This window comes from Callithrix jacchus, chromosome 5, assembly GCF_049354715.1.
Source record: "Callithrix jacchus isolate 240 chromosome 5, calJac240_pri, whole genome shotgun sequence".
In the NCBI taxonomy this organism is placed as follows: domain Eukaryota; kingdom Metazoa; phylum Chordata; class Mammalia; order Primates; family Cebidae; genus Callithrix; species Callithrix jacchus.
The window spans coordinates 136763902-136776314 of NC_133506.1; the positions used below are offsets into that span (position 1 = coordinate 136763902).

Sequence of the window (12413 nt, forward strand, 5' to 3'; positions counted from 1 at the left end):
TGATGTGTCAGGGATGGGCCGCTCATAGAGACGGGGTGGGGGTGAAGGGTCCCGTATAATCCAGTGATGTGTCAGGGATAGGCCGCTCATAGAGACGGGGTGGGGGTGAAGGGTCCCGTATAATCCAGTGATGTGTCAGGGATAGGCCGCTCATAGAGACGGGGTGGGGGTGAAGGGTCCCGTATAATCCAGTGATGTGTCAGGGATAGGCCGCTCATAGAGACGGGGTGGGGGTGAAGGGTCCCGTATAATCCAGTGACGTGTCAGGGATAGGCCGCTCATAGAGACGGGGTGGGGGTGAAGGGTCCCGTATAATCCAGTGATGTGTCAGGGATAGGCCGCTCATAGAGACGGGGTGGGGGTGAAGGGTCCCGTATAATCCAGTGATGTGTCAGGGATAGGCCGCTCATAGAGACGGGGTGGGGGTGAAGGGTCCCGTATAATCCAGTGATGTGTCAGGGATAGGCCGCTCATAGAGACGGGGTGGGGGTGAAGGGTCCCGTATAATCCAGTGATGTGTCAGGGATAGGCCGCTCATAGAGACGGGGTGGGGGTGAAGGGTCCCGTATAATCCAGTGATGTGTCAGGGATAGGCCGCTCCATAGAGACGGGGTGGGGGTGAAGGGTCCCGTATAATCCAGTGATGTGTCAGGGATAGGCCGCTCATAGAGACGGGGTGGGGGTGAAGGGTCCCGTATAATCCAGTGATGTGTCAGGGATAGGCCGCTCCATAGAGACGGGGTGGGGGTGAAGGGTCCCGTATAATCCAGTGATGTGTCAGGGATAGGCCGCTCATAGAGACGGGGTGGGGGTGAAGGGTCCCGTATAATCCAGTGATGTGTCAGGGATAGGCCGCTCATAGAGACGGGGTGGGGGTGAAGGGTCCCGTATAATCCAGTGACGTGTCAGGGATAGGCCGCTCATAGAGACGGGGTGGGGGTGAAGGGTCCCGTATAATCCAGTGATGTGTCAGGGATAGGCCGCTCTGTAGAGACAGGGTGGGGGTGGGGGGGGTCCCATATAATCCAGTGATGTGTCAGGGATAGGCCGCTCATAGAGACGGGGTGGGGGTGAAGGGTCCCGTATAATCCAGTGATGTGTCAGGGATAGGCCGCTCATAGAGACGGGGTGGGGGTGAAGGGTCCCGTATAATCCAGTGATGTGTCAGGGATAGGCCGCTCATAGAGACGGGGTGGGGGTGAAGGGTCCCGTATAATCCAGTGACGTGTCAGGGATAGGCCGCTCCATAGAGACGGGGTGGGGGTGAAGGGTCCCGTATAATCCAGTGATGTGTCAGGGATAGGCCGCTCATAGAGACGGGGTGGGGGTGAAGGGTCCCGTATAATCCAGTGATGTGTCAGGGATAGGCCGCTCATAGAGACGGGGTGGGGGTGAAGGGTCCCGTATAATCCAGTGATGTGTCAGGGATAGGCCGCTCATAGAGACGGGGTGGGGGTGAAGGGTCCCGTATAATCCAGTGATGTGTCAGGGATAGGCCGCTCATAGAGACGGGGTGGGGGTGAAGGGTCCCGTATAATCCAGTGATGTGTCAGGGATAGGCCGCTCATAGAGACGGGGTGGGGGTGAAGGGTCCCGTATAATCCAGTGATGTGTCAGGGATAGGCCGCTCATAGAGACGGGGTGGGGGTGAAGGGTCCCGTATAATCCAGTGATGTGTCAGGGATAGGCCGCTCATAGAGACGGGGTGGGGGTGAAGGGTCCCGTATAATCCAGTGATGTGTCAGGGATAGGCCGCTCATAGAGACGGGGTGGGGGTGAAGGGTCCCGTATAATCCAGTGATGTGTCAGGGATAGGCCGCTCATAGAGACGGGGTGGGGGTGAAGGGTCCCGTATAATCCAGTGATGTGTCAGGGATGGGCCGCTCATAGAGACGGGGTGGGGGTGAAGGGTCCCGTATAATCCAGTGATGTGTCAGGGATAGGCCGCTCCATAGAGACGGGGTGGGGGTGGGGGGGGTCCCATATAATCCAGTGATGTGTCAGGGATAGGCCGCTCCATAGAGACGGGGTGGGGGTGAAGGGTCCCGTATAATCCAGTGACGTGTCAGGGATGGGCCGCTCTGTAGAGACAGGGTGGGGGTGGGGGGGTCCTGTATAATCCAGTGAGATGTCGGGGATGGGCCGCTCTGTAGAGATGGAGTGGGGGTGGGGGGTCCTGTATAATCCAGTGACGTGTCTGGGATGGGCCACTCTGTAGAGATGGAGTGGGGGTCGGGGGGGTCCTGTATAATCCAGTGAAATGTCAGGGATGGGCCCTCCATAGAGATGCTGTGCTGACTGGTTGCCCGGAGCTGGGTAGTGACTGCTAGTGGGTATGGATTTCTCTTTGGGACGATGATAATGTTTTAGAGTTAAGAAAGAGGTCATGGTTGCTTAACGTTGTAAATGTGCTAGGTGCCATTGAATAGTTCACTTTAAAAAGGTAAAAATGGACCAGCTTGGTGTCTCACACCTGCCATTCTAGCACTTTGGGAGGCCGAGGTGGGCAGATCACCTGAGGTCAGGAGTTTGAGAACAGCCTGGCCAACATGACAAAACCCCATCTCTACTAAAAATACAAAATTAGCTGGGCCTGGTGGTGCACATCTTTAGTCCCAGCTACTCAGGAGGCTGAGGCAGGAGAACCCGAGTTGAAGAGCCAGATGCTGGGAGGGCAGATGCTTGGGCTTCGCACCATCCTGAGGCTGGGTGGTGCTGGGCACACAGGTGGCTGAGGGTGCAGGTTCCATCTTGGGTGGGAGGCGGTGTCAGTGTCGTCTTGGGTGGTAGCCAGGCACTGTGGGTACAGGTGCAGGTGCCATCTCGGGTGGGAGCCAGGCGTTGTGGGTGCGGGTGTGGGTGTCGTTTTGGGTGGGAGCTGGGCACTGTGGGTTTGGGTGCAGGTGCTGTCTCGGGTGGGAGCTGGACACTGTGGGTGTGTGTACTGTCTCGGGTGGGAGCCAGGTGCTGTGGGTGTGGCTGTGAGTGCCATCTCAGGTGGGAGCTGGGCACCGTGGGTGCAGGTGCCATCTCGGGTGGGAGCTGGGCACCATGGGTTCGGGTGCGGGTGCTGTCTTGGGTGGGTGCTGGACACTGTGGGTGCATGTACTGTCTCGGGTGGGAGCTAGGTGCTGTGGGTGTAGATGTGGGTGCCATCTTCGGGTGGGAGCTGGGCGCCGTGGGTGCATGTACTGTCTTGGGTGGGAGCTGGGTGCTGTGGGTGCCATCTTGGGTGGGAGCTGGACGCCCTGGGTGCTAGTGCCATCTTAGGTGGGAGCCAGGCGCTGTGGGTGTGGGTGCAGGTGTCATGTTGGTGGGAGCCAGACATCTGCCTCCCTGCACTGCAGCCTCTGCTCCTCTCTGGCTACTGCTCTCTGCTGCTCCAGGCTGGCAGCAGACCTTGACAATGCATCCCCTGGTAGCCCTCAGGGCTCCTGAGTTTTGGGGTATTTGACCTCTAGCTGTCAGCCCCACGTCAGCCTCGAGCTGTGGGTGTGGCAGGCCCCTCCCTGCGAAGTGGGGTGACAGTCCCATGTAGGTCAGGGTAAGACCTTGGGGGAGCGAGACTGGGCCCAGCCTGCAGGAGAGATGGAGGGCTGTCGTGGGTCTTGCGGCGCTCTGCTGGGATTCCAGGAAGGAGCCGGGGACTCAGCCGACGGAAAGGGCCCTCTCCACCAGGTGCTGCCCCAAGCAGAAGAGACTCGAGGACAGAGAGATGCTGGCTGGGCATGCCTGGGGCCTGGGCTCCAAAGCCCCACCTGATTCAGGTGCTGTTTTCCTCTTTGGGGAGCAGGGGCCCCAGCCAGGGTTCCGAGGCAGTCCTGTCCTTGTCAGCTGCGCTCAGACTTGTCCACAGGAGCCTGGGTGCCCAGCACAGTTAGTACTGTGGTGCACGTTTCACTCTTAGCCTGATGACTGCCCTGTCTGAGGTGGAGGTAGCTGGCAGCGTGAGGCCCATGGTAACCCCAGTGCTAGCTGCTGCTTCACTCACTGTAGTCCACTGGCAGAGGGTTGAAAAGCCAGAGGCCTCAGTCTCAGGATGCCCATATTTTTTTAGACTTTTGTCCCAAATGAAACACATTGCCCATGACACCTACATGTGCCCCCTTTCATGCCCTTTGATGCTTCTCCCTCTCCCCACTCCCCAGCACCCCTAGGTAGCCCTGGGGTGCCTGACCCATTGCCCCAGGTGCAACATTGCTGCACTCCCACACTTGCACCCCAAGGCATGGCCACCTGCTGCCCATTACCCCAAACCTGTGCCCTGAGGTGTGGACACCTGCTGCCCATTGCCCTAACACCCCAGAGCCTTGGATCCCCCGATGGTGATGGCTCTGCCGGTCTGTTCTGGCTCACATGCTGTGTGCCCTGGCGCAATCCTCAGCTTACATTTGAACCTCATCGTTTAAGGACTCATGTGCTGTGGACCACACATGGGCTTCCCGGGGGGTGGGTGGCATCTGGTGGATGAGGCTGCTTAGGAAGCCTGGCAGCTTCCTCTGTCCCCAGCAGGGCGGGCCTGGATCGGTCTGCCCGCCACATGGGAGGGATCATGGAGAGATCAGGGATCCCGAGAACGTGCAGCCTCACGTCTCACCCCAGGGAGGCTCTCACTAGCTCTGCAGCCCTTGCTTACTCCATCTTCAGGTTCCTGAATAGCACAGGGAAGGGCGGACAAGACTTAGTTGCTCAGTGGAACTCACTGCCCCAACCAGTCAGTGCCGGTCACTGCTGATCTTAGGGTCCTGCCATTGCTTGGGGGCCTGGTGCTGCACGTGGGAGCTGTGTTGGGCTGACCATCCCTCCAGCCAGTTGGGGTGCCCATGGCACCCCAGGGGTTAAGCACTGGTAGCTGCACACATCCACACTCCATGCACACATGGTTTCCCACAGCTGCTTGTAAGATGCAGTTTAAAAATTCACTGTGTGGGATGATTTTGTGCAGTCGCCAGCCTCAAGGCAGGCACCCGCCTGGTCTGTGCAGCTTTGCCTGGGCCTCCCCTGGGTGTACTGTGCTGCTCACAGTGTAGGGCTGGGGGCTGGGGCTGGGGACTCCGGCCAGTGGGGATGCTGGGGTGCATGTTTGAGAGCAAGCTGTGCAGAGGGTGGAGGTGACGACTGTCACCTGGCCAGAATCCCAAGAAGCTCCACATACTCTTTCTCTTTTTGACATCAACAGCCCCTTTTACAAAGGATTTGCTGTTCCGTGTTGCTTCCCAGATGTCGTTCTTGAGTCCATCATGTGTAGCCTTTTCGTGTTTTTTATTTGGTCTTGATGTTAACCTTTAATTCGAGGGCCTGCAGGATGTGGTGTGAGCCAAGTGCAGTGCTGAATGCCTTCCATCCCAGCAACTGGGGAGGCTGAGGCAGGAGGATCACTTCAGCTAGGAGTTGGAGAACAGCCTGGGTGATATAGTAAGACCCCATCTCAAAAAATAAAAATAAAAATAAACCAACATGGCGAGAGCTGTGGGCACTGCCCCACAGGGAGGCAGCCGCATAGCGTGGAGAGTTCACCTGCGTTGCCTGCAGCCGCCCGCTTCATCTCTTTGTGGACTTGCCAGCCCCCACCCCAGGATAGGGGACAGGCAGCCTAGTAAAGGCTGGGTGCATGTGGACACCCTGGGGGTGAGGGGGCGCTGGCCAGGGCACACGCTTGGGTGGGTTCCCCCTCGCAGGCCAGACCTCGTGCTTTTGTCACCTGCCACCCAAACTTGGCTGAAGCCAATTCCTGATGTCTGGGGGGGTCCAAGAGCTGGGAGGTAGAGGCAGGATCCTTAGTCACAGGAACACCATCAAAGCCCCAGGACAGTTCCCTGGTGGCTTCCTGAGTTCAGAGGCGGTGGTGTCCATCCCAGCGCCGAGTAGCACAGAGAGCCCGGGAGCCACCTCCCTCAGGACCCTGGTCTCCAGCTTCCTGCTCCTGCTCCTAAGCACAGGGCAATCTTCCCTCAGCCTGAGCCCCCCTGCCTCTGCTGTTCTTGGCTTGCAGGATGGTGTTCTGCCAGACCAGCAGCACCCTTGCCATCCAGAGTGGATGGTGGAAGGGCCACATGGCCGTGGGCATGTGCCAGCCTGAGCCGGGGTTCCCTCTCCCGTGGGGTCTGTGCCACCAGCCTTGCTCCAGCTCCTCCCCTGCCCTGAGCAGTGCCTGCTCACATCCAAGTGGCTTCACACCAGTCTCCTTCACACCAAATTCTGTTCCCTTTGGTCCTTGACCCTTCCCTGCACCGCTTGAACCCTAGGTTGAGTGAGGCTGGGGCAGGGCCACGTCCTCTCCTGCCAAGGCTGGTAAAACTCAGATTTGCCCCTGGCCCACCTGTGTGCGTGGTTTGCCACTGACCCCCGGAGGTCTCAACTTCATCCCAACCATGAGAGGCCACTGCAGTGCCAGCTTCCTCCTGACCGCAGTGCAGCCCCCGGGGGCCATTACTGGGCCCTGCCCGACTCTGCAGGGCCACATGGCAGGGACCAGGCAGTCACACCATGGTTAGAGCATAGCGGCAGTGATTTCCGTGCAGACACAGGCCCCTGGGTCAGGGTTGGCCGGCGTCGGTGGAGGTGCTAGGTGTGCTAGGCACTTCATAGGGGGTTTGTGCGGGGCAGATCCTGGGCTCTGGGGTCTGTGTCTGCCTCTCCTGCTCTCCCCCAGCTTGGGGGCCAGTGTGGTCCTGGAGACTGACCCTGCATGACCCAGCTGCGGTCCCTGTGAGCCCTGTGACTGTGGCAGAATGGGTAGCGGCAGCCAGGGCGGCTGTGAGTGTGGACGAGACTCGGGTCACAGCAGGCGCAGACAGCCACATGCCCACATAAGCAGGCCCGCGCACAGTTCACACTTGTGAGTAGCCACTCACACATGTGCTCATGCTGCACATATGCGTGATGCCTCCCCAGGGTCTGCAGGGACTGCTGTACCCATGCTGAGCCCTTGCTTCGTAGTGGCCAGGCTCAGGTGTGTCATCTTCAGCCATGGAGGGTGAGTACCTTCCCAGAAAGGGAAGCCAAACCTGGGGCTCTGTGTGTTCCCTAGACCCTGCCCTGCAGTGGATGGGGTCCCACCAGCCCCTCGTGCTGTTCCCTGGAGAAGCAGCCAGGCCTAGTGCTACTTTTAGTGGGATACATGTCACAGAGCCAGGTGACTGTCACCTCTGGGCCATTTGAGGGGTGTACGAATCCTTTTCCTCTCCTCTCTCCACGGAAATCTGTGCCTCTGAGGCAGAGCATTTGGCTTCGGGACCAGGCCTCGCAGTTCCCAGCATGAGGGCAGGAATGACTTGGAGTCTGGGTAGCCAGGAGGTGCCTGGGATGGCTGGAGAGGTAGCCCGCGTGTGTGCTGACCCGCGGGAGGAGGGTGTGGCTGTGGGGTGGAGGCCAGCACAGGGGGTTGGGTCCCAGCTCTGCGACCGCTCTTTGGCCGCTGATCTGGGCCACTTTGCCCTGCTCATCTGGGTGGCCTTTCGGGTCGCGCTGATGAAAAGGAGATACATCTGTGAAGCACCTGACCCTGGTCAGTGCCCAGAGGGTCCCTGTGGTCATAGGGTGAGAAGAGCCCAGCAGCTCCTGGAGGGCAGCCGACCTGGAGAAGCTTCCTCTCCCAGACTCGGCTGTGCTGTGGAGAGGGGAAGTGACCCCAAGGCCAGCTGTGGTCCTGGGAGGCAGCGTTGCCCAGTTAGGGCTTCCCGTACATCGCCTGGCGCTTGCTCTGGTTTCTGGCTGACCTTTTTGGGCACTTGGGGACCGTAGTGAGGGCTCTGCCTGCTGGAGCCAGAGGACCCTCTGCCTGTGGGACCGGTGGTGGCCTGGACATGGGCGGAGGAGGAAACTCCAGCTTCAGGCAGCCCTTCAGGGAGGGGACAGGGATCGCCTGAGAGTGACCTGCCGGCAGCAGGGACGGCCCTCCTGCTCTGTTTGTGTCTGCAGCACGAGGTCACTGCCTGGCACTGGAAACAGTAGCTCAGCAAATATTTGTCCATCAAAGGAGTGTGGGGGCCGGACCACCCAGTTCCGGCCCCTCCTCTGCAGACAAGGAAATGGAGCCTTTGGCCACAGGGGAGGGTCTTTCATGCCATCTCCAGGTTTGGGCGGGTGGGCAGCACTAAAGGGCTGGGGCTGGGGCTGTGGTGTGCTCCTGTCCCATGTGTTGCTGATTTAGGGCAGGTCTTGGGCTCTGCAGCCGAGTGTCAGGGCTGGGTCCTGCACCTCTGAGCCGAGGCTGGCTGCACCTCTGCAGGGGGCTTCTGGTGCAGCTCGTCGGCCCCCTGGGCTGGTGGTGTGATCACACCTGTTGGCCTCGGTGGCCATGCTTCAAATGGGGTCACAGCTCCATGGGAGCTTTGGCAGAGGGAGGCAGGAAACATCTGGCCGAAAAGAAAGGACGGCCGTGCCCCTGCGTCTTCCAGGTCTCGGCCCCTCTGCTCCTCTCTCTGTGCCTCCCTCTTTGGTGGAAGTAGGTGGGAATGCAGCAGTGTGGTGAGGCCCTTACAGAATGGGGTGCTCAGGCCTACCTCAGGGAAACCCCAACACCTGCACCCCTGGGGCAGCCCCACCTGCAGGGGGACTGGAGCCGGGTTTCGTGGACACCCAGGCTGGAAAAGGCCTCTAACAGCCGCTCACCCCTGTGCCACCATGATCTTGATTTCTCAATCTGCATTTTGCACATGGGCCGAGATGTCAGCGTCCCCAAGTGCTGCTCGTGTGTCCCCAGGGTCCCAGCCACAGCAACGCAAGCCCAGGCCTGCATGTGCCAGGGTGGCTGCCTGGTGAGCCAGGCCCATGGGGCTAGGCCTCCTCAGACCCCCACACTGTTGGGGTTCAGCGTGATGTTGGGTGAAGGTCTCAGAGGTGCTGTGGGTTTGCAGCCTGGGTAGTGAGGCCTCCTGGGGTTAGAGAGGCCTGTGCCCAGTGCACGCCCATGAGTGTCTCCCGGAAGAGGCTCGTGTGCTGTGGTGTGGGTCAGCACAGTCCGCCTGGCCTGACACGGGCAGGCTGGAGCTCTTCGGCATCTGTGAATAAATCAGGTGCTAATGAAGACTCGTGTTTGTGCCCACTGTTGCGCCTGGGGCGGGTCACATATGGGCTCTTCCTGTCTCTTGCCTTTGCAGAGACTCAAGGTCCCTCCCAAAGATGCCAGGCATGCTGTGCATTTGAGGTCTGGAGTCCCTTGTCATTCTAGAATGTTCTGTTTCCTCTTAGTGTCTCCTCTCCACCCTCCCTTCTGGCCCTGACACCCTTGGGACCCCTCTGCTGTGGTCACAGGGCTTCCCTGGGTGGCCGTCAGTCCAGGTGGGATGACAGCAGTGACTGGGAGCGTCTGACGCTCCCCTTCCTGCTGTTTGCTTCCCAGGAGATGTTCTCTTCCAGATGGCTGAAGTCCACAGGCAGATCCAGAATCAGCTGGAAGAAATGGTGAGTCCCACCCCAGTGTGGCCCCTCGAGAAGGGGCAGGCGCAGTGGGAGAGCTGGCGGCACACCTTGGCCATGTCCACTTGGGAACAGTCCAGGTTATGCAGCCACACTCAGAAGCAGGGAGGGAGGGACCCTGGCTCAGGACACAAGGCACACTCCAAGGAGGACGTGGGAGAAAAGGGCAAGGGCCAGACTTTGGCTGCATGCTTTGCTGGCTAGGTGGCCATCCAGGACACACTGGGCTCCAGGGAGAGTCCTGACCACAGTCCCAGCCAAACCCCGATCCTGCGGCCCACAAGGCTGGAAGCCAGCGGGGAACACACAACCAGGGCACACTGCCGGCTGCTGGTTCGCAGCATCCCGTCTAAAGCCCGGGGTCCAACCCTGGTTTGAGTTCAGGCCCATGGCTCCTGCAGCCCCTCAGCCTCTTTCCGAGTGCTCCCCAGCATGGCACAGCCAAAGGAGGAGGGGACCACTCTTTCTGTTTCCCTTGTGAGAAACGGAGTCTGTGTCTGTTGGAGGCCAGGTTGTCCAATGTGCCAGACGCCCGTTCAGCACTCACTCCAGTAGCTCCCCCCGCCCAGCCAGCTGTGCAGGGCCACAGCTCCTCAATCAGGGGAAGGGGTGCTCCTGCACAGCTGGGGTGCCTGGTGTCCCGTGACCACCGTCCCAGCCCTGCCCAGCCTCCTGTTCCCAGTCCATACGTTGGAGCTGACTGCTGATGTATTTTTTCTCCATGTCCAGCTGAAGTCTTTTCATAACGAGTTGCTCACACAGCTGGAGCAGAAGGTGGAGCTGGATTCCAGGTACCTGAGTGTAAGTGCACCTTGGCCGCACCTGCTGGGGCCCCGTGCCCAGGCTCCAGCCCTCCCCACTGCCTGCCACTCCTTCCCTCCACCTGGAGGGAGCTTCCCCTGAGCTCCCATCCCCAGCTCTGACTTTATTGCCCGTTTGGACCAAGTCCCTCTGGTGTGCCCCAAATGCAACCTGTGGGTGAACCCATTGCCTCTGATGCCCCACATGCTCAGTTCTATGCCCCGGCTTTGGCCACTGTGGTAAAGCTAGTGCTTGACTCTGCTGCCTGGGGGTGCAGGAGCTCCTTCTCTAGCCTCTGCAGTTTTGCTGAGCTCTTGGGCCGGCCTGCCCCATGGCCCCTCCTGTCAGCTGGCAAGAAGGCTTGGGGCTGAGGCACTGCCTGAGGGCTTGGGGGTCATTTCTGGCTCTCATGGTGGGTGGGAGGGGTGGGTCTCCGCCATTTTCTCCAAGTCTGATTTTCATATTTGGGGAGCAGAGAGCTGCCGTGCGGTGGGGTGGGGTTGGGCTGAGGCTTCAATTGTGCTCTCCCCATCTCTGATTTGCAGCTGAACGTGTGCTGCCAGAGAGCGAGCCTGGGAGGGAGTGGTGGGGCTGCCAGGGGACCCCTGGGGGACCCCTCAGCCAGAGTGAGCCTGGAAGGGAGTGGTGGGGCTGCCAGGGGACCCTAGGGGGACCCCCTGAGCCAGAGAGCGAGCCTGGAAGGGGAGGGGTGGGGCTGCCAGGGGACCCCGCCGTGGGGCTTATGGGTCTTGGCTCTGTTTTGTTGTTTGAATCTCAGGCTGCACTGAAGAAGTACCAGACGGAGCAGAGGAGCAAAGGAGACGCCCTGGACAAGTGCCAGGCCGAGCTAAAGAAGCTTCGGAAGAAGAGCCAGGGCAGCAAGAATCCTCAGAAGTACTCCGACAAGGAGCTGCAGGTAGGCCCGCCACCCCTGCCGCAGTGCCTCTCCCGCTACCTTGGGACTGCTCACCACTCAGCCCCCCTCGGCCCCAGGGAGTGGACAGCAGCCCGCCAGGTGAGATTGGCAGAGGCAGGCTCTGCCCCGGTAGACCTCAGGAGCTGGCAGGATGGTCAGCTCCACCTTCAGCGCTCTTTCCTGCACTCTGCAGCCTCCCAGGGTTGAAAGGTTTTATGCCAAAGGAATGGAAACCCGGATGGAGTCCTCCCTTTCCCCCAATCCCTGCTCAGGAGTCAGGCCCCAGACTGCGGGTCATGACCACCGCCTGCAGGGCTAGGTGCCCAAGGGAGTGGCTTCGGTATTGTTGTCAGCGGTCTTGCCAGCATGGCCAGTGCTGCGTGCTGAGCGGGCTTGGACTTAGGATGGCCTAGCTGATGATGAGCACTGCCTGATGTGTGCACACCAGAACCCACGTGGTGCCTGACACAGGCCAGACCCAGAAACCCCTCACCCACTTGCTGGGGTCATAGTGACGCAGATGAGAAGGGAAACACAAAACAAGATGGACAGTCACTTTAAAGGAAACATCAGCAAAGCCCCTGGCCAGTCATCCAGGTGGAAGCTTCTGGGCCGCACCCTGGGGTGGGCAGGATGTGGCTGTGGGTGAAGCCTGGGCCTCCAGGCCGCACCCTTCCTGCCAGCAATGAGGTGTTCAAGCCATGGCAAGCCCTGCACGTACCTGTCACGTGTGCGTATGTCTGCATGTGCGTGCCACTGTCTCCTTGGTGCAGGACGTGGGTGCTCACCAATGCTGTGGTCTCACCCTGGACTGGGAGGCCCGTTCTTGCTCAGAGCCTGTGCTTTGCTCTCTCCTTAACTGCAGGGAAGCCAAGCAGGTGTGCCCATACCCTGTAGGCCAAGCTAGAGGTTTCCCAGTGTGGGGTGGTCACCTGCTGAAGCCAGAATCGGCCCCAAAGTAGAGGACAGGACTGGGCAGAAGCAGATTAGAGAATAAGTGAGGCCCTGTGGAAGCAGCCCTGTGGGGGTCCCGGGGTGCTGCGGCTGTCCACAGTCTTCCATCAGCCACGCTGGGTGCACAGCTGCAGGGACACAATTCTGGGTGTTCTCTGGAGTGCCCTGCCCTCTCCAGCCACATCTGCCCATGTCCCCAGCCTTTGCTTTGATCCTGTTTTTCACTCCAGGTAAGCTGTGATGCGTCTTCTCATCCTTTCCATCTTTCCCTCCGGGTAAGCTGCCATGGGTCTTTCTAGTGACTGTCACCGCCCATCTCCTT

At 59.9% G+C, this 12413-nt stretch overlaps 1 protein-coding gene across 7 annotated transcripts in view; it reads left to right on the forward strand.

Moving 5' to 3' along the window:
* BAIAP2 (BAR/IMD domain containing adaptor protein 2) overlaps positions 1-12413 on the forward strand; it is a 78342-nt gene that overhangs the window by 39336 nt on the left and 26593 nt on the right. For all 7 annotated transcript variants that reach the window (XM_035302035.3, XM_035302031.3, XM_035302036.3 and 4 more), the window contains exons 4-6: positions 9344-9405; positions 10150-10221; positions 11000-11137. In XM_035302035.3, the coding sequence (XP_035157926.2) occupies positions 9344-9405; positions 10150-10221; positions 11000-11137 (272 nt within the window). The remainder of the gene's footprint in view (positions 1-9343; positions 9406-10149; positions 10222-10999; positions 11138-12413) is intronic.